This window comes from Onychostruthus taczanowskii, unplaced genomic scaffold (assembly GCF_017590055.1).
Source record: "Onychostruthus taczanowskii isolate IOZ18803 unplaced genomic scaffold, ASM1759005v1 scaffold125, whole genome shotgun sequence".
Taxonomy (NCBI): Eukaryota; Metazoa; Chordata; class Aves; order Passeriformes; family Passeridae; genus Onychostruthus; species Onychostruthus taczanowskii.
The window spans coordinates 596,087-619,879 of NW_024498407.1; the positions used below are offsets into that span (position 1 = coordinate 596,087).

Genomic DNA, 23,793 nt, shown 5'->3' on the forward strand with positions numbered 1-23,793 from the left:
CTTAATTATTCCGGTTTTGTTTTTCCATAATAGAGTCAGACAAGGAAGAGGGAATCTTGAAGAAAGAACCATTCGTCCGTATCTCAGTCAAAGGCTGAGGTTTAAATATCTATAGGGAAAAGGGGCAAAAAAATTAGATAAAAATGTAGTGTGTGTGTGTTAGCAACTATAAAATAAACTTGCAATGGTGTGAATTTTATTCAATATTCCAGTAATCTCAGTAAAAAATATTTTTTAAGACTTTAGGTTTCCCTGAAATATTTTAATTAGTTTTCTTCAACAGTCATGCTGAAAACACCAGCATTTCTAAAAAAAAGCTGCTTTAGACATGTTGGAATGATAAGGACCTAACCTCCTACTGTTTTCTCAGAGGAGTATGGTGAACTTACACGCCCAGTCCCGCTAAGGTCAATTAGAATTACTTTGGCAAGTAGCAATTGAAAGTTCGGGCCATGACTCTGTGTTGCCTTGTGCTTCAATTAACACTCAAGATCTGCATTATTTTTATCACTGCATAATCATTGTGTCTTACTGCTTAGATATTCAGCATGGTTTTACAAAAGGGAAGCCATGTATAAAGTGTCTCAACTTTTAAGAAAGTAACAACCCAGATTAATTGGGAAGGGGAAACGCTTTCATAATTGGACTTCAGAAAGGCATTGCAAATACTGTACAAAAGACTGATTTTTTGGTCCAGTGGTTTATAGTTCATGGTGAGCTATTAAATATTAGATACAGACACTTAGACTTATACAAAGTAGCTCAGAGGTGCTGTTTATCTTCTTTCAACATATTCTTTTCTTCTTATATTACACTCCACATTGAATCTCTGGGTTTGAGTTAGTCTCTGTTAGTACTTACACTGAATTTAAGGGAGAAACATTAGCCCTCAGATTTCTTTCATGAAAGGCCTTGATACTCTATGGCTGAGAGATTCACCATCCATCATTTTCTCTGAGAGTACACACCACAAGCTGTTCACTGCAGCCATGGGAGGGAGGGGAGAAATTTGCTGACCCTAATGCCCCCAGTATTTCAGTCTTGGAAAGAAGACTGCATGGGAAGATGTTTATCCACTACTTCTCTGTCATTGTGATGGAACTTTGCAACTGGCCTAGGAACTTCAGCAGATTATCAGTTTTTTTTCAATTCTGCACAAAATAGTCAAGGATGGTTATAGTTAGTGCAGGTAATGCTGTGCCTTTGGAGACAACAGAACTGTCAGAAACTCAGGAGGAAAAGCATTTCAGTGATCACAGGAAAATAATATGCTGAGGAGCAAGTGAGAGTGGTAAGAAAAGGAAAATTACATTCCTTTACCTTTTCAGTTATCCATGGGTTTTTTATCCAGATTTTTTCCCCTTCCAGTTTTAACTACTTCTGTTCAGAGAGCATGTAATTCTGTCTTTTTTCAAGTAAAAAAGTAATAATGGTGCCATAGTGGTTATTTAAGCATACTAGAAAAAGGAAATTGCTTTGGCTGTCAGAAGTTTATGCGACATTCAAATGAACAGAAGTTACTCACAGTGCTGATCTCTAACTACAACAAGAAGTATCTGATGGAGGCCCTGCCTTCTCTGTTTAGGAATATGCTGAACATAGCTAGAGTCATGAAGCTGTATCATTGTACAATGTGATGAAAAAATTAGATGAAACTAGGTCTTTGTTCAGAAAGGACTAAAACACATTTATAAGCTGAGGTTCCATGTTATTGGGAGCAAATGTTGGCTGTTAGATGGCACATGTGTCTTTTTACCACAGCCGAACTCCTAGAGCAAATCCTCGTAATTCATTATCCTGCTTGTAGAAGCCCATTTTAAGTATTATGTAGGTTTTTGCTATTTTGCCTGTCATGCCAAATTCAGAAATTTCTAATATGTCAAAAGCATTTTCTCTTTCTCATGCTGCTATTGTGTAATGTGACCAGAATATTCAGACACACAAGCAAGCAGTGCTTGAGTGGTCCTGCCATCACTCCTTTTCCCCAGAAAAATATTTTTAAAAAAAAATTTAAATGGTAGACTGGTATATGGAAAGGGCTGAAGTACTGCATGCTATTTTTCTTTAGGTTTTACTAGCAGGTTTGACCTTCAGGAACCCCAGGTCCCAAAGACCAGGGGAAAAGACTAGAATGAGATGTACCCTTGGTGGAAAAGGATTAGCTCAGGAGCAAACTGAACATACCTAAGTGTGTGGCCCCTGGTGGGATGCAGCCACCAGTGCTGACTGAGCTGGCATATGTCATTGCAAGAACCGTCTCCATAATGTTTGCTTGATCATGGTAACTGGGAGAAGTGCCTAAAGATGGAGAGAAAGCAAATGTTACTCCTGTCTTCAATGAGCCAGAAGGAGAAACCAGGGAACTACAGTCGCCTTTATCCCTGTGAAGGTAATGGAGCAGCTAATTCTGCAAACCATTTCAAGGCACATTAAGGACAAGAAAGCTTTCAAGAGTAGTTTTCATGGCTTCACCAAGGGGTGACAACTTCATATGTTTCTATGATGAAATGATTGGCCAGATAGGTGAGGGCAAGGGTAGTGGATAATGCCTGCCTGGACCACAGTGAGGCTTCAACTCTGTCTCCCCTTAGTTCCTCATGGACAAGCTGTTGATGTAGGGGCTGGATAAACAGCAGAGAGGTGGATAGAAAAATGGCTGAATGGCCAAACTCAGAGAAGGTGATCAGTGGAACAAGGTCCTGCACCTGGGGAGGAACAGCCTTAGTTAGTGCTAGTACATGCTGGGGGCCATCCAGATGGATAGTGCCTTAGCAGAACAGGGCTTGAGCATCCTGGTGGATGCCAAGTTGACCATGAGCCAGCAATGTGCCCTTGTGGCAAAGAGGCTAACATTATCCTAGGCTATATGAGACAAAAGTGCCAGCAGGTAGAGGAAAGTGATCCTTCTCCCATCTGGACACAGTTCTGGATAACTGGATCCAAGTGGCCCTGCTTGAGCAGGGGGTTGGACCAGATGACCTCCAAAAGTCCCTTCCAAGCTCAATGTTTCTGTGTCTGTGAGTGCAGCAGTGGGTGCTTCAGACCATTAAAGAAGCTGTATTCAACAGACAGTTAAATAGATTTCTGTCTTAACAGGGAGCTTTTGAATCAATGCCCTTCAGCATGCAATTGGCTAGACTGATTAACAGAAAGTACCAGCTAACCTGACACTTCTGCCTTCTTTTCTCTTGGGACCCCAGCTTGAAGCCCTTTTCAGAGAACAAGCACCTCCTTTTCTTCAGATAGCTGAAAGGGGATATCTCCTTTTTTCCTTCACTACAGCAGTGAGAAGGGAGGATGCTGCCCCTCATTCTATAGTGATTTAGTGGTTAGATCATTCTTTTACAATGCAACTCCTTCAGTCATAGAAGATTGAACTAATGGCTTTCCTCTCCTAGGAGGGGCACTACCATCATCCTGTAAGGGATTAGGTATTGGAGTGTGTGTGATGGGGGCAGTCTGTGCGCCCATTAATGACCCAACGGGATGCAGAAAGTGCTGCAGGATTTAGAAGGCATGAGTGGAGGGAAGAGCAGAGCCCAGGGCTGGAAGCAGCCATGCTTGGATGGCTGTGGGCTGTGCTCCTTCCTCGTGGGAGAGCAGTTGTGCCTGTCTTCTGTTTAACTGTGATTTGTATGCAGAAACAGAGTGCTTCCCGCAGCTGACTGGCCTGCCTGCTGGGCTGCTCACCTGCTCCTGCTATTTTCAGCCCATGAATCTTTTAATGAAAATGGCATTTACGTAGAAAAGGAGGCAATGTGAAGCATGGAACACAATAGGAAGTAAAGCAAAAGAGAGAAAAATATGTGCCAGCAATCCATAAGTCCAGAGAATAATCACTTAAAATCTCAGTAGTACCTTTTTCTTCCTTCCCGAAATTTTTGAATTTGTGATGTTGATTTGAACTCAGAGTGATGGAAGATGAGAAAAAATGGAAATGGAAATCTGTTCTTGAGGCAACAGTTTGGAAATTGAGGTATTTACATGAAAAATGGCCTTAGATTTCATCCAAGCAGAAGCACAGAACTGTGGTCCTCTTTATCTGGTTTCTTTTGTAGAGAGTTCATTAATACATGCTTTAAGAAAATGCAGGAGAAATGTCTCCATTTTCTTTACAGATGAGAACTAAGGTATTGTGTGAATCAAAAGATTAATTTCTGTCACATAAAATTGATGTTAATTTACTTGATTGATCTCTTTTTATCAACTCAAATAAAAATTTCCTTGTATGAGAATGTGTTCCACAAATATACTTTTTCAAGCTTCAGTAAAGGTGGCAATTTTGATGATGCATTTATTTCTGTATAAATAAGTCTATTTTTCATATTAGTATATCAGTAATTTTACCATTAATTTTCATTATTAATAATACTTGTGTTTTTTTAATACAATAATAATATATCTGGTCTTATTTAGTATGTTCATAACATATTGAACTATAGATTGTGCATTTTTATGCAGTGTGGTGTTTGTAACAAGCTAAGATTTTTCTTCATTATAGTCTTTAATGCCATTCAGTTGTATCAGAACTGACAGCTATTATTCTTCTTCAGTATTTTCTTAGAATTTTATTTTCAGTTATGTCTTGGATGCTTCTGTGATGCAAAGCTGTTTGACAGCTCAGGCCACTCCAGAGCAGTTGAGGAAATGGCACTGTATAATTCTTACATAAGGGAAAGAGTGCCACCTACCGAAGTACTAACTCTGCTCTTGAGAAGATTGTTTCTTGACTTGGTTAGAAGGAATGCTTATTCTTTACTCTGAGATGATTTTCAACTGACTGTGACTATTTTTATATTTGGAAAATTATTTGTGGTATAAAAATCAATTTGAAACTTTAAAGTCACAGAGGACTGTGTCACTGCATCAGCATTTTCTTTTGACATTCAGAAATATTTCTGTAATTTCCTAGATATTGACTGTATTTGCCCAAGTCTCATAATATTGGTATTTTTCCTCTGTATTCTGTGCAAAATAAAATCTCAGCTTCACTTCCTTGGAAAACAAACAAAAAAAAAAAACCTCTCAAAAAATGGGAACTCTACCATCCTGAGTTAATACCTGTAGAATGAGAAGAACTTTTTAAACTGTATTAAAATCCACATTTTTCCTAGTGATCAGTCACCCAGGGAAAAAAAACCCCAAAACTTTAAGGGTATATTGGTCTTTCAGATTCTTCCTTCTTTTCAGAAGTATGAAACTTGCAGTCCAGTAGCTGTCTGGGAAAAGGACTAACTCTTTTTCTTTACATCAACAGTTGCTCCAGAAGATCCTAGCAGAAAGGTGGACGGTGACACCATTATTTTCTCACACGTGCAAGAAAGGTCAAGTGCTGTCTATCAGTGCAATGCTTCTAATGAATACGGATACTTGCTAGCAAATGCGTTTGTGAATGTTCTGGGTAAGAAAAAGACTTCATCTTTTTCTTGGGTATTCAGTTGTCTCCTGCTAACACACAGACTCTGCTCAAGCCTTGCTTGAGGTCTCCATTGGGAATTGATCTATTTCCTGGCCCCTGTAAAGAGCAAGGGTATACATACCTTTTTTTTTTTTTTGTAGGGTATTCCTGAATTTCACTTTCACTGTTCCAAAGTGAGAAGGAAAAATGTTTAAGCTGGGAAAACTTGGAAGAAATTTTATCTCTCTCTTGTTTTTTTTTTTTTGTTTGCGTAAGTCAGTCAAACAGAAGCACAACAAAGAAGGCAGGAATTAGTATTGCTTAAGTTAGTACATTTCAGTACCGTTTCATTGAGTCTGGATGTTTTGGATTAGTGGAATAGATGATCTCCAAGTTGCTGCTGCAAGGGGACATGATTATGCATTTGTCTCTAAGGCTTCCCTGGCATGTGTTTCTGATTACAATATGTTGTAGCCCCTCTAATTCTTCTCACTGAATTTAAAAAAGCTAGTAGCAAAATCCTAGGCAGAATGGCTTCTAGTGACTCTCCTGCAGGAACTGGCAGATGCGTTGATTGACACTGTTGGTTAAAAGGAAGAAAATGTAGGTGTTACACCACAAATGCATCCTAGCTTCTTTCTGCCTGCAGGTTTGTTTGGAACTAGATGGTTCAGTCTGTACCCAGGAGATTATCTTCTTGAAGTATATACTGATTTAAGTTTTCCAATTTAAATAATTGCCTTTGGTGCCTATCACTATTACTTGTAAATAGGCAAGCAACTATTGTTTTTCAATTTCTTGTTAATTATTGTTGTTTTTCACAAGATAATTTCCCTGCATTAACTTTTCCTCAGGATAGTACCAGTAGAGCATATTTGAGCCCAGACTGAGATCCAAAATCATCCCAGGGAAAAATGTTTTTATGTAATTCTTTAGGCTATTCTTCATGTCTTTGTATTTTGTATTTGTAACTATGCTTTTTACTATGTATTTACTATTTGTAATTTTGCAACTATATGCAGATATATTTGTCTTTTCAGCTGAGCCACCAAGAATTCTAACTCCAGCTAATAAACTGTATCAAGTCATTGCAGACAGTCCCGCATTGCTAGACTGTGCTTATTTTGGGTCACCTAAGCCTGAAATTGAATGGTAAGCTCCAGCTGTGCTTATGTTACAGAAGATGAGCCAGTTGTATCTATGGAAACAAACACTTGAAGCTTTAAATCTCTTCTAAATCTATTTACAATTTTAAAATAATGTTTTAAAATAAATGTTGTTTACAATTTTCTAATACAATATTGCATGTACTTAATGAACCAGCAGTAAAGTTACACCTACAGAGTCAAGTTTAAATTTCTTTGAGTGCTTCTGTCTCTATTTTCTAATGTGGCAGTCCTAAGTTTGTATTGTATTGATAATAAAACCATACAGAATTTAAGTGTGATGCTGGCTAATGATATTACTTCTTATACAAAGGTTTAAGGGAGTGAAAGGTAGCATCTTGCGTGGAAATGAGTACGTTTTCCATGACAACGGAACCTTGGAAATTCCAGTGGCTCAGAAGAATAGCGCTGGTACATACACATGTGTAGCAAGGAATGAATTAGGAAAGACACAAAATGAGGTGCAGTTGGAAATTAAAGGTGAGAAATTAGTCATTCTTTCATCACTGATTAGTACAGAATTTCAGACTTTCTGGATATCTAATTTTAGTTTTAAATTTCAGATCCAACGATGATCATTAAACAGCCAGAATACAAAGTGATTCAGAGATATGGCCAAGTTTCTTTTGAGTGTATAATAAAACATGATTCTACCTTACTACCAACAGTTACGTGGTTGAAGGACAATGATGAACTGCCAGATGATGAAAGGTAAGGACCACATAGTTTTCCTTTATTTTTAATTTTCTAGGTCCCTTTGTCTGCTCCTTTTCCTGATCTTTGAAAGGAACATACTGACCTATTGACATATTTTCCAAAGAAGACTAATAAACATCATGGATATCCAATATTTGGTGACTGGAGGACCTACCTAGTGTGATGAAAATATCAAGATAGAATTAAAAATAAAATGAGATGTAAACGTTTATACAAACTGTGCACACTGACCTTATAGATTAAGTGGAAGGTAAAGATAATTGACTTAAGAAGCCAAACAGATAAGAGAATATGATTTTGCTCTGGATCACAAATATTTAAAATTTGCATATATTTGGAAAGAAAAGCACATTAGAATAAAAGTCACTGTGGGAAGATGGTCAAGAGCAATGGAGAGAAAAAAAAATAAGATGATGTCCCATAGCTTAACTTGGGTAAACATAGCTGTTTAGTCATGTACAAGTATATGGGATTTCTTTCTTATAACTGTTATAAGTTTCTTATAACAGTACCAGTTATGGAAAAATCAGTGGCTGCATTTGTTGTATTTACAGGTTTCTAGTTGGTAAAGACAACTTGACCATTATGAATGTAACTGATAAAGATGATGGAACATACACTTGCATAGTTAATACTACTCTGGACAGCGTTTCAGCAAGTGCTGTGCTTACTGTTGTTGGTAAGAATGCTCTCAAACTTCTATTGTTAAGTATGAAAACAGCATTAGATTTAAAGTGGAAAGCACAAACATGGTTTTTGTTTTTAGGGCAGGATAATGAGAATGCCACCTAAATGTCAATGTGTTTCAGTTTTCAAAAAATGTAGTCTCACCTTACAGTTTGCATTTGAATCAGCTGCTTACCAAACAACTGAGCAGCTACAGGGCACATTTGTGCTGTATAGTTTTTTATTTTGCCCACATCTGAGCTACTACAGGAAATTAAATTTTGCAAGGTCTGAACATAAAGGTGGTAGAATCACAGAATTAATAGGATTGGAAGGTACCTTTAAGGTCATTTAGCTCTAACCCCTCTGCCTTGGGCAGGGACACCTTCCACACAACCTGTCTGGGCAACCTGTTCCTGTGCCTCACCATAAAAAATGTGTTCCTAATACATAACATAAACCCACTCTGCTTTAGCTGAAGCCATTTCCCCTTGTCTTACCACTACATGCCCTTGTGAAAAGTCACTCTCCAGCTCTTTTGGAGGCTGTGTAGGTGCTGGGGGCTGCTCTAGGATGTCTCCAGAGCCTTCTTGTCTTTGGGCTGAGCAGTCCCAGCTCTCTCAGCCTGTCTTCATAGGAGAGGTGCTCCAGCCCTGTGGTCACCTTAGTGGCCCTCCTATGGACTCCTTCCAACAGGTCCATGTCTTTGTTGTGTTGGGAAAATGTTATCTCAGGAATCTCTTCAACAACTAAATTGTGCTTCAGAAAGACTGAGCACACTTGGTTGTATGACTTCTCATGGATTGTGTTTTTAGTTCAGTTCTCTGTTAAGTTTTTATGATTGCAGATTCTTGCCAAATGTATTACTTTTCCCCTTCTCCCATTTCTCAGAAAGTTTTAAGTAGATGTCCTGAATGATTCTTATATGAGTTCAATCTGAGACTCAGAGCAAATATGCTTGTGTTTTAAAATTCTGCTGTGATCTTATGCCTGTTCAGGAATGATCTAAGCCAAAAAACTAGTATTTATTTAGGCATTTTTATAAGATGGTTTACTTATTTATTTTCTTGATCTATCCTTATTTTATAAAATGAATAGAGTAAAATATTCAAGAATACTGTTTTAGCTCCTCAGTGAAAAATTATAATGTGTTTTTTTAAAATTAACCATTCAATCTAAATAAGTTAACTTTTTTTGTATCTTAATATCTATAGTCTTTAACTACCTACAGGCTTCTGTTTCTTTGGCTACTAACTGATTAAATCCTTTATATTAATGTTCTTTTCAGCTGCTCCCCCAACACCAGCTATCATTTACGGTAAACTAAAACAAGTTCTCTTTCTACATCATCAGGCAGATATATTGCTCATTTGCCTGTTACAATTTTTTTGCCTATTTTTTTCCCCTTTTCCTCTGTGTGTGTGTCTGTGTCTGTGTGGTTTCATCCCATTTTACCAACTACTTCATTACTGTAGCACAGAACTTTGGAATGTTACAGTACAGGCTGCTTTATATTTAGGAAATAAGTGGTTTTCAGAGATAAATTACTTTTAATTAAGATTGGGTGTAGGATGGCAATGTTTTCTCATAGACCGCACTGTAACACAAATCAGTTATATAATAAAGGAAATATCTAAAATGTAAATCCAACTCTTTGGTGAAAGGTAATTCACTATTAAAGACTTTGCACCAACCAAATAATGTTGTATGTTAACCTTGATTTTGCAGCCTTGTAGTCCTGCTTTATTTTATTTCATAGTTTATCTTAATTTTACTCCACTCATAAGTTGAATATGGTCATACTGACCACTTATAATTGACGAAATCACCAACATTTTAAAATTTAAGTTAAAACTTAAAAAAAATAATAATCTGTTAGTCAGGCATAGTCTTATATTTGACAGTATAGAGCCTTTAATTTAGTAGAATGTTTTCTGAATTTGGGGGTTCAAGTGCAATATAATAAGCTAAAGTATTTTTAAGTGTAATGGTTTTAAGCACTTTTATGTAAATCCTGTCTGTGTTTTTTGTGTAGCAAATCGTACAATAAATTACCTTCATGAATTTGGAACAGACAATTATATCTTTATGCATTATAAGGATGTATAATAACAGCTTGCCTGGTATTTCTGAGTCTTTTTAAAAGAACAGCGAAAAAATAAATAATTTAGTAACTTGCAATTAGTTTCTGTTTGAAGTATACTTGTTTTGAATTCACATAAAAATATTTGCAATGGTTCTAGAAAAGCTTCTTTGATATGAATGCTTCTTTATTTTCCATGTTGTATAAGGTATGTTTGTTACAATAGATAACCACACATAATAATTCAAAGATAAACTAAACTTGCATTTCATAATTCCTTGCATCTCATCACATTTTTATATCACATTGCACTGAGACATGGATAAAAATAAATACCAATTCTTGTTAATGTTTAGAATTTCCAGGTTACATCAGTTCTCCATTTTTGTCTGTTTTGTAATGATTGCATGCTATTAGTCTTTAAGTCATGCTTACATAAGTGAGTAGATCTGCCCTGCTGTATTTGTGGAATTCTTTGATTGGAATGTAAGGATTTTTTTTCAAATATTAAAGTACAGATTCTGGTGTGGTTACTTATTTTGTGTTCATTTGATTTACAGCTCGGCCAAATCCACCCTTTGACTTGGAATTGACAGGTCAGCTAGAAAGAAGCATTGATCTCTCATGGATACCAGGGGATGAAAACAACAGTCCCATTACAAGTATGTTTGATTGTATCTACTGCACTACATTGCAAGTACTGTTCTAATTGTTCTCAAATTCCAAATATTTCTGGAATAAATTTTGTGTACAGTGTGGGAAAATGTTAAATTAACTCTCTAACTCTCTAGCTGCCATTTATTTACCTATCATACCCTTAATAATTACTGTACAGCCAAGCAGGAAGACCAGAAGAGCTGGGCTTTTTCATTCAAAAACTTGTGCTAGATAATATAGAAGTTATATATACTGATGTAAGGTCTGTCTGACAAAGTCCAGTTTTATGAATATGTAGAGAGCGGACTTGTTGATTGCTTGTATGCTTCTGAAGGAGAGAGTTACTAATGTCTTGCATTAACTCTTTTGTAATTCTATGAATTTGAAATAGTGTTAGTACTACCATCATCAGTGATAAACCATCTCTACTGGTGCAGAAGTTTACTCTTCATGAAAATATAAGGTAGATAGTTTTTCTGGATTTTTTTTTCTAGTCCAGACAGTTAAAAGAATAAATGAATAAATAAATAATAAAACTAAACAATTAAATGTCTATAAAATTTTGAGGCAGTAAATTTATCTTAAATGCTGTTATTCTTCCCAGTAAAATGTAATGAAAAGTCATATTGAGCAGAGAGGATGGGGGGGAGGGAATTTAGGGGCAAGGAACAAAGATATTAATGTTTGTTTTCCAAAAAATCATAGGATCAGAAAGACTTTTTTGGCATTACTTTTTCCCTATGAACATCTTAATTCAACTATTTCATTATTTATGCAGTGTGTTTTTAGATAATAACAGTCACAAGTTGCTAAGACCAGTGTAGATGTTATGTTTGGAACTAATTAGTTAGACTGCCTGGGTGTTGTTCTCCAGGATTAGATGCTGGTTTGGTATCAAGACTGAAAACAAACCATAAGGATCAGGTATCTGGAAAGAAATACTTGTAAAAAACAGAATTTCACAAGTTTCTGAAAACATCAAAGATTTTGACTGTATTTTAATGAAGCACTAAGTGATTTTTCTGAAATTTTACAGTCTCAGGCATCTCTAATGTATATCAACTAGTAATATACCTTAAAATATAATATATAGAAGATAAATGTAAATAGTTGAATATTGGTTTATTCACATACATATATTTTAATGAGTATTCTCATTTTTTCCACGCTAGAAGACAGAAGTGTTGTCTTTCTGTAGGAATAAGATCACATTGTTGGAAAAGATTTAATACTAGGCAGTGTTGTCTCTTGTAGGTTTTTCTAGAACAAGATTCTGCATGCACTCTCATATTGGAAACTGAACTCTTCTAACTAACTAAATAATGCTGGGTTTAATTATAATACAGTTTCTATTGCTGCATGGTCTTCTTAGAGGCTGCAAAATAAGGCATTTGCTTCCTGAGTAAGCCTATTTCTTCTGCTGCTGTTATCACTTCAAAGTGCAGATGAAGACTCAAGGATTGCACTTCATTAGGAGTGTTCTGTTTGTACAACATGACTGACATGCTAGAATCTCTCTGAAAGCTCAGATAGTTTTTTTTCCCCTTGAAGTTGCCTATAAATTATTCTATTGGAGTTGCAGGCAGAAGGCTAGTGGCCAGGGAAGCAAAAAGCACCAGTGAACACCTTTTTGGCATATAATATTCTCACCTTTTCAGCAAGGCTTTATCCGGGAGACATCACATCCCAAGACCTGTATCCCAAGACCTGAGCAAACAAAAGCAGCAATAGCTCAGACAGTAATCTGGGGTCAATTCTCCCTCTTACTACTTAGGTCAGAATGAAATCTGCCAGCCTTAAGTACAGAAGGCTATGATTAGTGCTACTTATCTCTTTTATATTTTGCTCCTCAAATTGTTGTGCATTTTTCTATGTGGTGCTGTAAGTATTCTTATAAGAGAAATTTTTAGATGCCACTCTGAGTTTTTTTCGTAGTCTGAACAGAATCAGTCTTGAGTCATATTCTGTCTCCACCCACACATGAGATAGAGGAAAATTCTTGTTATACAGCACACAAATATTTGATGCTCCAGGTTCCATGGAATGTACTCAGACTGTACATTCTTCCATTTATTTATAGTGTCCTAAAAATTTCTCCTAAGTCTTTCAGAATTCATATCTCATATCTTACAGCAATGTTTTTTGGCTGTTTCATGTCTGTAAAAAAATGTTCTTCTGTGTTTCATAATGAATATGATTTTCTTTTTGGAATTCTACAAACCAATTAATCCCTGAGGTTATATGCTTTGTAGGGTCTTGACAGTAATCATCATAATGTTCACACAGAGTGCTCTTAAGAAATTTAGTGTCTGAACATACGTTCCCTGATTTAATTTGAAGTTAATGAAAAGTACTCTCAAAAACCTTCCTCAAGTATAGGTTCTCGACTTTAAATAGATTTTCATTATTCCAGTTTCATTGGGGAAAATGGAGTATTCAGGGAGTTTTAAATGTATACAGGTATTGCCTGCTGTCTGCTTGATACAACTAAGAACAATGTATTTGGCAGTCAAATTCCACTTACTTGCTGTGATAGTTCAAGGGCTCCCATTAAATTAAAATCCGGTACCTGGCAGAGAGCTCTTGTAAAAATGTGTTATCTGAGAGATGGCTGCATTAGTGACAGTAGCAAAGGATAAAATTAAGGGTTTATTTTTATATTTCACCTTTATTTCTACTTTTGATATCCACATTATAGATTTGTGTTAGATTTATGTATTTACATGTCAGGTTCCATGATATTTGAAAGCACTGGTTGGAGCAATCCCTTCTGGCTAGCTCATTCAGAAATGCCTGTACTTGTCTGGGAAGCTGTTTAGAGTTTTGACGTAAAGTTGGATGCAATTCCTGCTTGCAGGCTTTGTGATTGAGTACGAAGACGCGCTGCACGAACCAGGAGTGTGGCATTACCAGGCGGAAGTCCCTGGCACTCAGACAACGGTGCAGCTGAAGTTGTCTCCCTATGTCAACTACTCCTTCCGTGTGATTGCTGTCAATAAGATTGGCAGAAGCCAGCCCAGTGAGCCATCTGAGCAGTACCTGACAAAATCTGCAAGTAAATAATTATTCCCACTTCCCAGTGATTGATTCCTGCTATGAATAGCATTGAGTTTGCTTGGAATCACACAGCAGCCATCCTTGTTCACGTGTAAATGTTTTATTTTTAGGCCCTGATGAAAATCCTGCTAATGTACAGGGGATAGGCTCAGAACCTGATAATTTGGTAATAACATGGGAGGTAAGAAGGGTCTTTTTTCAAGATTTCCTTTGTTTTCAGGTTTGTGAGTAGCATTTCTTTTTGTTTGTTTGTTTTGAGAACCAATGATGAGAATACCCAATTGCCTGCTTAAAATATTCTTGAAAAGGAGCTAAATTCATACATTTCCCCTTCTTTGTTTTCCTGGAAAAACTGATTTTTTTTTTTTTTTTTTAATATGAAAATAAGTTAAGGGGGGGGTGGTGCATATTTCCTTGTGTGATTTCTCAAGATAAGCCAATAATTAGGTAATACAGGATGTTTTGCTGCCACTTTAGGAAAACTTCAAAATATAAATGGAGGCTCATTTCAAGTAGAGTTTAATTTTTAGAGTGAATTCTAATGTGGATGCTACTTCTACTGTCACCTTTTATGATAACCTAATCATTGTGCACTTTCCCATGAGAAAACTTCTGTTGAAGTTTTAGTGACCAACATCACTCAATGTGCTTTTTTTCCAAAAAGTGAAAACTGAAAAAAAAAAAGGTCAACTGAAGTGACCTCTTGTAAAAGCTATATTGCATAACTTCCAGCAGTGCTTCTCTGTTGCAGAATACAGTGGTAAATTTTCAGTGACATTCTATAAAAGAATCAAAGTATTTCTTTCTAAGTTAAGATTTTTCAGATGCTTCAGAATATTTAAAAAATATTTCTTTTCATTTCAGCCTTTAAAAGGTTTTCAGTCTAATGGACCAGGGCTTCAGTACAAAGTCAGCTGGCGCCAGAAAGATGTTGATGATGAATGGACATCTGTTATAGTTGCAAATGTATCTAAATATATTGTGTCTGGTACACCAACTTTTGTTCCATATGAAGTTAAAGTACAAGCTTTAAATGACTTGGGGTATGCACCAGAGCCATCAGAGGTGATTGGACATTCAGGGGAAGACTGTAAGTTTTGTAGTTTGACTCAGTTATCCTAATTAAAAGGAACTAAACATGTAATCTGAATGGGTATTTAAAATACTGAAATATTGATAAGGGAGATAGTGGTTATTTTTTTAATGAAAAGAAAGCAATTTGGAGATAGTAGAGGCTTCATATTACTCTGTAGTATCAATGCTGAAAGCATAGGAACATTTTAACCTCAGTACAATGCAAAGACTCATACTAAAAAACTATGTTTGTGTGGTTTCCAATTCTAACTAGGTACTTATTGCATCCTTTCCACACAGTGCCAATGGTTGCTCCAGGCAATGTGCAGGTTCATGTTATTAACAGCACATTAGCAAAGGTGCATTGGGACCCAGTTCCACTGAAAACTGTCCGAGGACACCTTCAAGGGTACAAAGTAAGTACTGTCAAAAGCATTCTCTTCCTTGTTTATTAAAATAGATAATTCTTCCTATATGAGATTGTATCCAGATTGTGTAACTGACATGTAAGAGGACTCGTGCTTTTCAGTGAGCTCCCAAGTTCTGCTGACAAGAGCAGAGCTTTGATGCAATTCATACAGAGTTCAGCAATGTTCCAGCCCTGTAGCACTAGCTTTCTGTGACATTGCCCTTGAAGAAAAATGGCATGTGTTTGCAATCAAGCTTGCATATGTTAAACAGGTTAAAAAATGGTAACAGATCTTTTTCCCAAGTAATTTAGAGGATGTGAAGGACTACTTTTGTAGGGGTCTCTTCTAGGTCTGATGCTAAGGTTACTAATTTTCTGCTTCAATATGATTAATCATGTTTTTAATTCAGAGTAACTGGGCACTTACTAGCATATGCTGGCTTCTGTGTCTTTTTGGAGGCCAGGAAAAAGCTCAGTTTAAAAGCTCACCTTAAGGACATGTGAAATGGCAGAAGATTCGGAGTGCCTGTATAATGGAAGGAAACTTATTGTAAGGTAGTGTGCTGCCTTTGGTCATAAAGGCTGTGCTGGAGAAAAAAGACTGCAATTTAACAGAGAAGGGGAGACACAAGGACTTCAGGATTTGAAATTGGTGTCCCTGGAGGATAGGGAAAAGTTGCTTCAGTGAGGGAACTACAACATCCTATGTAACAATTGAAGAAAATCAAAGTAATTCTTTCTTTGCTCCTCTGTAAGTATTCTCCTAAGTGTGTTCTAACAAAACTGATTACTTAGCCCAAACTAGAATAAGACTAATTTGAACTACTTCTTCTTAAGTGAAAGGAGGTAAAAGAAATATTTGAAAAATTAAAACAGTAGAGAGTATTTGGAGGAGAATAAATATGCACCATACTTATAAAATGGAGCAGTCAAAAATGCTGAAACTGAACTTCAGTGCTCTATAGCTGGTTACCACATGAATGTGTGTTCCTGGTATGTGAGTATCTCTTTCCTGGCAGAAAATACCATCATCCAGAGAGACTTACACTAATTCTGTATGAGGTAGTATGAATGTTTGTAGTTTGTGTGCTGCTTTGCCACACTAACACAATAAACTCCACTCAGAAATGGGACTTCACTAGTCTCTTGAATGTTTATCTATTAGATGACAGCTTTACATCCATCTGATATTTCATGTACAAATGGGCAATCAAAGCAAAATGTCTGTTATGTGAGGATTAAAGCATTGGAATCTAGTGAAATTAGTGGTAGTTATTAATCAAGTTACAGTAACACTAAAGCTCTTAATCCAAATCACCAAATTTCTATTAGAGAGCTATAACAGTACCAAACCCAAAATCCATAGACACACTTCTCCCTATACATCAGGTGTTAAGTTCAGCAGCACGGTTACAGTGAATTGTCGTCATCCAAAGTTTAGATGGACATTTTTTTTGCCTCTGACTTTCAGTGTCTGAGGGTTGTCTTCTGTCCTGTAATCACTAATGGGATCGCTTTCCTTTCCATGTGATCTAGGGGGTTAGTCATGTCATGACCACTTCTATGTAATTTGTTATGCTTTCTCTGTATACAGTATAATTGTTTTTCTGTGGGGTGGAGAGCCACACAATTACACAATGCTAAGCAAAACTGAAGGTCAAATAAGTTACTTGATAATAATAAATAAAACAAGCTCACAACCACAGGACTGACAGCAGACCAGACCACTGAGTAGTTTTGCTGTTCTGGCTAGGACATATGTGACAATGATATATCCTTGAATAAGCTGCAAATGCAGCAAGAATACCTTAAATAATTTTTGCAAATGCAGCTAAATCAAGCTAAAATAGGTTCAAGACTAGACAAGGCATGAGAAATCATAAGACCTGGTGGGAAGCTATTATTAAAAAGCTTTCTCTCAATACAAACTGAAAACTTTTCATGGATTAAGTATCTTCATCATTGATGTAGCTTTACAAAGCAAACGACGAGCTCTTTGTAAACGCAGAAGCAAAATCCTACTAGCACACTCAGGCTCCCCTAATTGAAAAAAATTCTTTCTGTCAGTAGCCCAATATACAGTGTTGCACTGGGGACAGATTTCTTAACAGAGAGAACTAAGAGAGTGGCTAAAGAGTCACGTCTTGAAGGCAAATGTCAGAATAAAGCAGGAAGACGTGTAACTAAGCAGCACTCTCCAGCACATTATTCATATTTTGCTCTTATATTAATCTAGCTATTACTCAATATACTGCAGTACTATAAAGCTTTTCAAACCTAGGAAGAAAGTATGGAAAACGTGATGCACTCTATTTTATTATAGCTTATGAGTTTCAGTACCAATAGTACCAACATTTCAAGTTTTGTTAGCTTGTAAATGATTTTCTACGCTAGCTGATGAGAGCTATTGGATGACAGCTGGTGATATTGAAAAACATTAACTCAAACCATGTAAAACACAGTGGCATTTAAAAGTGATTGGAGTGAAATGGTATGTTGAAAGCTGGTGTAAGTGCAACATTGCTTTATGGCTATCTAGCTGGGCTTTGCAAGTCTTAACAGCCCCTTTTTTTGAATTCCTATGTGAAATCCAGGGTTCCTGAATTAAAGAGGGGTTTTACAGTTGGCCTGAATAGGAATAGATTTTTTTATTCATTTAGATTTCTTAATGATTTTTAGCTTCTGATCATATGTGTATGAAAATGATGCTGTGAAAAATAAACAATTGTGTACTTGAAGATGACAATCTTAGGATTAGCACAAGTCTTTTGGAGGGGCAGCTATTAATAACTTTCAAGTTACCATGGTAGAGAGACTGTGTAGTAAAGAGAGTGCAGGGAAAGCATCTCTGAGGCTCATATGTGATTTCTTAGAAAGTCAGCTCAACGGACACCAGCATCAGCTTTCTCATCAGATCAAATTGTCACATAATTGGAGGAACAGTTTCCCATCACTCCAGTGCTGTAACCTTAGATTAATTTCAGAACTTGTGTGTTTTTCCAGCCAAATCAAATCTTTTGATTTCTTCCCCATTTATAGGTAACCTGACATCAAGGAATAGCATGGTCAGGGATGTGATCTAACAAGGAGGCAAAGTCCAAATCTGCTTTGGAAGGCCTGTAGGCATCTTACTGAATGAATGGATAACTTCTGCCTCCTGGATAACAGGAGAATGATCACAGACCAATGTAGTTCCCAACCAGAGCTTGTATCAGACTGGTTTTGAGCACTAGCAGACTGGAAGGTGGTAGTCTGCACTCAATTGTGTAGACTGTTTCTGGACAAGGTCTGTTTCTGGAGCAGGAAAGCTCTGTGCTGTGTCTAACCTGAGCTTATTAAAATTGCAGTTATTTCTACCTATAATTCATGGACACTCATGGAAAAGCTCAGAATTTAGAAAACCTAAGCACTCACTGTAATTTTTTTTTTTGTCTTTAGGTTTACTACTGGAAAGTGCAGAGTCTGTCCAGAAGGAGTAGACGACATGTAGAAAAAAAGATCTTGACTTTCAGGGGAAACAAGACTTTTGGAATGTTACCAGGGCTGGAGCCCTATAGTTCTTACAAGCTGAATGTTAGAGTTGTTAATGGTAAAGGAGAAGGACCAGCAAGCCCAGACAAAGCATTTAAGACCCCTGAAGGAGGTATGAAATGAAAAACCTAGATATTAAACTTAAATGGGGTTTACTTGGACTTCATAAAATAATAATCTCTCTCAATACAGTAATATTCTTAAAAATTAATAATTAATGGCCTGTTTTAAGTTAATCTACTTTGTATTTACTCTATGTTCTTTTCAAAAGTTCCTAGTTCACCTTCCTTTCTGAAGATTACTAACCCAACACTGGACTCTCTGACTCTGGAGTGGGGCTCACCCACGCATCCAAACGGTGTTTTGACGTCATATACACTGAAGTTTCAGCCAAGTAAGTTCAATATTAATATATTTTGGGAGTTGGACTTCTGATCTTTCAAGTCCTTTCCAACCCAAGCCATTATTTCATTCTGTGATAAAACTCTAACTTAGGCAATGTATCTACCAAATAATAATCCATTTATGAAGAAAAGGTTATGTTAAATTTATAGTGTACAAAAGATATGAATGCATTGTAAGTGTCAAATTTGAAAAAGACTAATATATTTTGATAATACAGATGACTGTACTTGGAAATCTTTTCTTGCTGTAGTGCAAGGTTAACATTTTTATTACTTTCATTATTTCAAACCATAATTCACAGACAAGTGGAGGTGAGGTCCTACAGATAAGTCTCATCCAAGTTAGATGCAAGGTACTACTACTTACAAACTCTATATTCTAACTGCAGAGAAAATGTCATTGGAAGTAAATCAAAGTATGCCCAATTACATTGATTTCTGCTTTTCCAATTTTCACGGTATTATAATCTTAAAAAGAAAAATTTATAGATGTGCCATTTACTCATCTCAGAGCTATTAAATCACTTCTTTTGGATCCCAGTTGCTTACTTAGCCCAGAAGTTTCTCAGCAGTGACGCTGGAAAGGAAAGAGTTGCATATGCATGGAACAGATAAAGGAAATTTACCTTCTTCCACTTACCAAATCCATCCCACTGTTCTTTGACATTAGACACAAGTAGCTTCAGTGTTTTCTTTTCCTAAGCATTCTGAGCTTAGAATTTCAGAATTTTTCCATGGTGAGGGAGGACTTCAACACTGCATAAATTCAGATGATTTGAACCGAACTCATTTGCCTTGCATTCTGAGATTTATGAGAATGAAATTTGATCTTAAAAAACTTGCTGGTGTTTCCTGTCTGCCAGTTGGATTTTGGCACCTTTACAAAAGGTGACTTTCTTTTGAAAGTGTAGATGAAGCAGACAAGCAAAAAAATACATGCAAAACAAAAGCACTTTAAAATGCAATGACAGTGTATGCAAGTTTCCTAATTTTTTGTTTTTCCTTTTTATTGTAACAACAGTCAACAACACACATGAATTGGGTCCCTTGGTAGAGATAAGAATTCCTGCCAACGAGAGCAGCTTGATATTAAAAAATTTAAATTACAGCACCCGGTACAAGTTTTACTTTAACGCACAAACTTCAGTTGGATCAGGAAGTCAGATAACTGAGGAAGCAGTAACAATTATGGATGAAGGTAAGATATGTATGTATAAGGAAAGTCCTTTGAGTTTAAAAACCACTACAGATTGTATTAAACATCTGTATCTAAATATAGCGATTGTTTCCTTTCACTGAGGAAATAGGGCCAAGTGATTTTTTTTTGTAGAGCTTTCTTAACTGTGTCATACACGAATAAAGCATTTTAAATATTTTTAAAGAAAATACATGTAAAAGCTTTCTGCTGTAGTGGGAACCCCCAAAAAGGTATAAAGCCTCTTCTTTTAATATCAACTCACAAGCTCTAAGACAGACATTGGCCTTTCTGAGCTTCAAGTTTCATGTAACTTTACATTTTTAGTCGTTTATTGGCTATTCACATATTCTGCATCATTGACCAGCTTTGGTCACAGAGAAAAATACCAGAATGATGCGGGTTTGTGATTAGAGGAGGTTATTTATTTTTTGTAGTATGCAGCGGCTTCTGTGAAATCTAAATTGCTTTCACAGAACTGGCAAAAAACTGTAAAACTGTTTAAATAAATTTGTCGTCTATGGCCCCAAGTAACTGTATAGTATTTTAAAAACACCAAGTATATTGATAAATCCTGTCACCATTGATTTTTATATTTGTAGCCATTCTAGAGCTTTGTTAGAGTTGTTTTTAATTAAATACGGATGCTTAACAAAATAAGAATAGTTTAAAGCCAGTAGAAAATTTGGAACTTTTTTATAATTTTGATCATCTTAATAAATCTATTTTCGTACCATGTTTTCGTATATTTTTGTGCTCATTAAAATTATGGTTTATTGGAATTGCCATAGATGAGTTGTTATTCAATGCAATTTCTCTGATAGGGTATTAAGTTTGCATATGAACTGCATTTATTTTAAATCTTGCACCTTAACAAGCATGAGCAATAAAATTTTGTAAATGCATGTACAATCATTTTGTCTTGTAGTAGTCTGTCAGGGTTCAGCATAAATGGATTCTTTCTAATTTATTTGAATTAATACATTTTATCTAGTCTGCATGTTTTTTGTAGTGAAATTATATATGTATGTTTCCTTTCGTGTTGTATCTAATTATGTAGTGTTCCTATTCTTGTTTTCCTCCATTAAAGCTGGTATTCTCCATCCTGCTGTAGGTGCAGGCAAAGGTAAAATGAAACTGCATGATTTATTAATGTGTGGATTTTGCAGTGTTGCAAATGGGGAAATTGCAGTGGTAAGGAGAGAAAATCTTGGACTGCATATTTTTGTACAAAGTATAATCAGGGCTGGAAAAAAACAGTTGTGGAGGATATTTGTTTGGGTTTGTTGGGGTTTCTTTTAAGGAATACAGAATGCTTATTAATACCTTTCATCTGTTTATTTTGCCACAGAGTTCCAGGGGAATTCATTAGCTTTGCTTCAGCAAAGTCTAATTATTTCTGAACATTTAAGAGATGTATGTCACTGTCATAAATATTCAGGATCCAGGTGCACTAGCACTGATTAGCTGGAGTAGCAAAAACATTACTTTCGCGAAGGAGATTCATTTACTGCTTGTGCCATATGCATTTTTTTGTTTTAAATAATATCTGCACTCTTGTTCTCACTGTGGATTACTGCTACCCACTTGTACACATTTACTTAATTTGCAAGCCAACTGTGCATAGGAGACAGATGACTGACAATACCCTCTGTCTACTTCTCAGTTTGAGTATCAGATTGAATATACAGGCACATTGAATATTCCCACTGCTTTAGGTTCACAGATCTTGTGAGTGAGTACTTGAGGATATTTCAGTGAGTACAAGCTAGTATCATTCTTTTTCATTACTTTTGGTAATATTTAGTTCTTTATGATGCAGTTTTGCACACACTTTTAATGAATTTTGATACCTTCATTGTCAGAAGCAAAGGTTGTCCTGAGATAGCTCAAACTCAGGAATGTCTCTCTATACAGAGGTGTCATTGAATGACAAGTGTCATTAGCACTAATGAACACCTCTGCTTCAGATTCGCAGACCATAAACATCGCAAATCAAAATCTGTATATGAAGTACCCAACATTTTTAATAAACTTGGAAAAGACAGCATAAATTATTTTACATATAGTTTCTTTTCACTTGATTATCAGGTGTTGTGAATGATAGCCATAATAAAGATATTCATTCACTTAGTCTGGTATAAATCAGACAATATATAAATATATGTATGCCTGCATATATATGTATATATATATATATATTTATATGTATATATTAGTGCTATCAGATGTATTTCTGCAAATGTGTGAAGCTGTGGAGTTACTTTGATAACAAGTCTTTTTTTACTATTTTAGTCTAGTCATAGTTGAGAAGTCAGCACAGATTGGAACAATCAAACTGGATTTAGTCCTGGACATGCACAGCAGAAATGTAGATTAAGTTGTCATTATTTATAGCTGACTCTAAAAAGTCATGCAAGGAAAAATGGATTCTCTGTGTGAAACTGAGGGGTAATTATAGCTGTATGTGGCTATCAGAAAGCATCTTATTTGTAAGATTAGCTGGAGCATCTCACATTTCAGAGCTGTCGTCTCAGGTTCTCAGAAAACTAAGCAGATGTCTTTGTTTGGTTCCATGTTGTTTATGGTTTCAAAGTTTTCACATATTCCTGTAGCATGTAGCTCTTGCAATTACAAAGAAGACTTTGGACTTGCAAGCAGCACAGAACTAAAGCCATGACATCTGTTAGGACATCTGAGTTTCTGCAGATCTGAGATGAATGTTCTCAGTGGTTACTACAATACCATGTTAACTGCTTTGCCACTGATCAGGGACCACGAGTAAGGAAAAGGAGGATCATATTATCAAGATGGAGCCCCAGATTAGTTGGTCTCACGAGTGGGTGGATTTGGAAGATAGAAGTGCTCAGCCCACTCAAAAAGTAGCTGTACCCAGCAGTGAACTTTCCTTTTTCTATTAAGTGCAGGAGGGCCTATATGTCTTTACAGTTCTTATTAATTTGGACCCGAAGCCAGAACAAATTTAGACCACAACCATTTTGTGGTCTATCAAAATTTAATATTTAATTTTGAAGAGCAGAATTTACCAGGAAAATCTAATTATCCTTTTTTCTATTGATTTGAGCACACTGATCCTGGAATTTAAGTAGACAGTAGGTCCCAGATTCAGCCAGCCTAAAATGCTGAACTGAATTTCAGCATTTGGTGTTTTCTGCTGGATAGCTGCCTGTGAAGACCTGCGGTTTGGCCAGTCATATACATTAGACATATGATCCTGGAGGACTTCAAATAATTTAAACCTTCGTGAGCTGTGCCACTTAGGACATAGTTCACTTCTCACAGTAAAACTATAAATTAAAGTGCAGAGGAATATATTGCTGTGGTAAATCTAAGGATCTTAATAGATTCAGTATTTTTAGTGTCTCAAACCTACATGAGTAAATCATTAGATGTTATTTACTGGATGAAAAAGCTA

General features: G+C 36.2%; 1 protein-coding gene across 3 annotated transcripts in view; it reads left to right on the forward strand.

Moving 5' to 3' along the window:
• NRCAM (neuronal cell adhesion molecule) overlaps positions 1-23,793 on the forward strand; it is a 144,062-nt gene that overhangs the window by 94,340 nt on the left and 25,929 nt on the right. For 2 of the 3 annotated variants that reach the window (XM_041396070.1, XM_041396071.1), the window contains 13 exons: positions 5,258-5,401; positions 6,439-6,550; positions 6,878-7,044; positions 7,128-7,275; positions 7,836-7,960; positions 10,591-10,692; positions 13,545-13,742; positions 13,855-13,925; positions 14,609-14,834; positions 15,119-15,234; positions 18,666-18,870; positions 19,030-19,152; positions 20,184-20,360. In XM_041396070.1, the coding sequence (XP_041252004.1) occupies positions 5,258-5,401; positions 6,439-6,550; positions 6,878-7,044; positions 7,128-7,275; positions 7,836-7,960; positions 10,591-10,692; positions 13,545-13,742; positions 13,855-13,925; positions 14,609-14,834; positions 15,119-15,234; positions 18,666-18,870; positions 19,030-19,152; positions 20,184-20,360 (1,914 nt within the window). Of the gene's footprint in view, positions 1-5,257; positions 5,402-6,438; positions 6,551-6,877; positions 7,045-7,127; positions 7,276-7,835; positions 7,961-9,235; positions 9,266-10,590; positions 10,693-13,544; positions 13,743-13,854; positions 13,926-14,608; positions 14,835-15,118; positions 15,235-18,665; positions 18,871-19,029; positions 19,153-20,183; positions 20,361-21,447; positions 21,484-23,793 lie in introns of all 3 variants that reach the window. The other variant, XM_041396068.1, reaches the window with a different exon arrangement.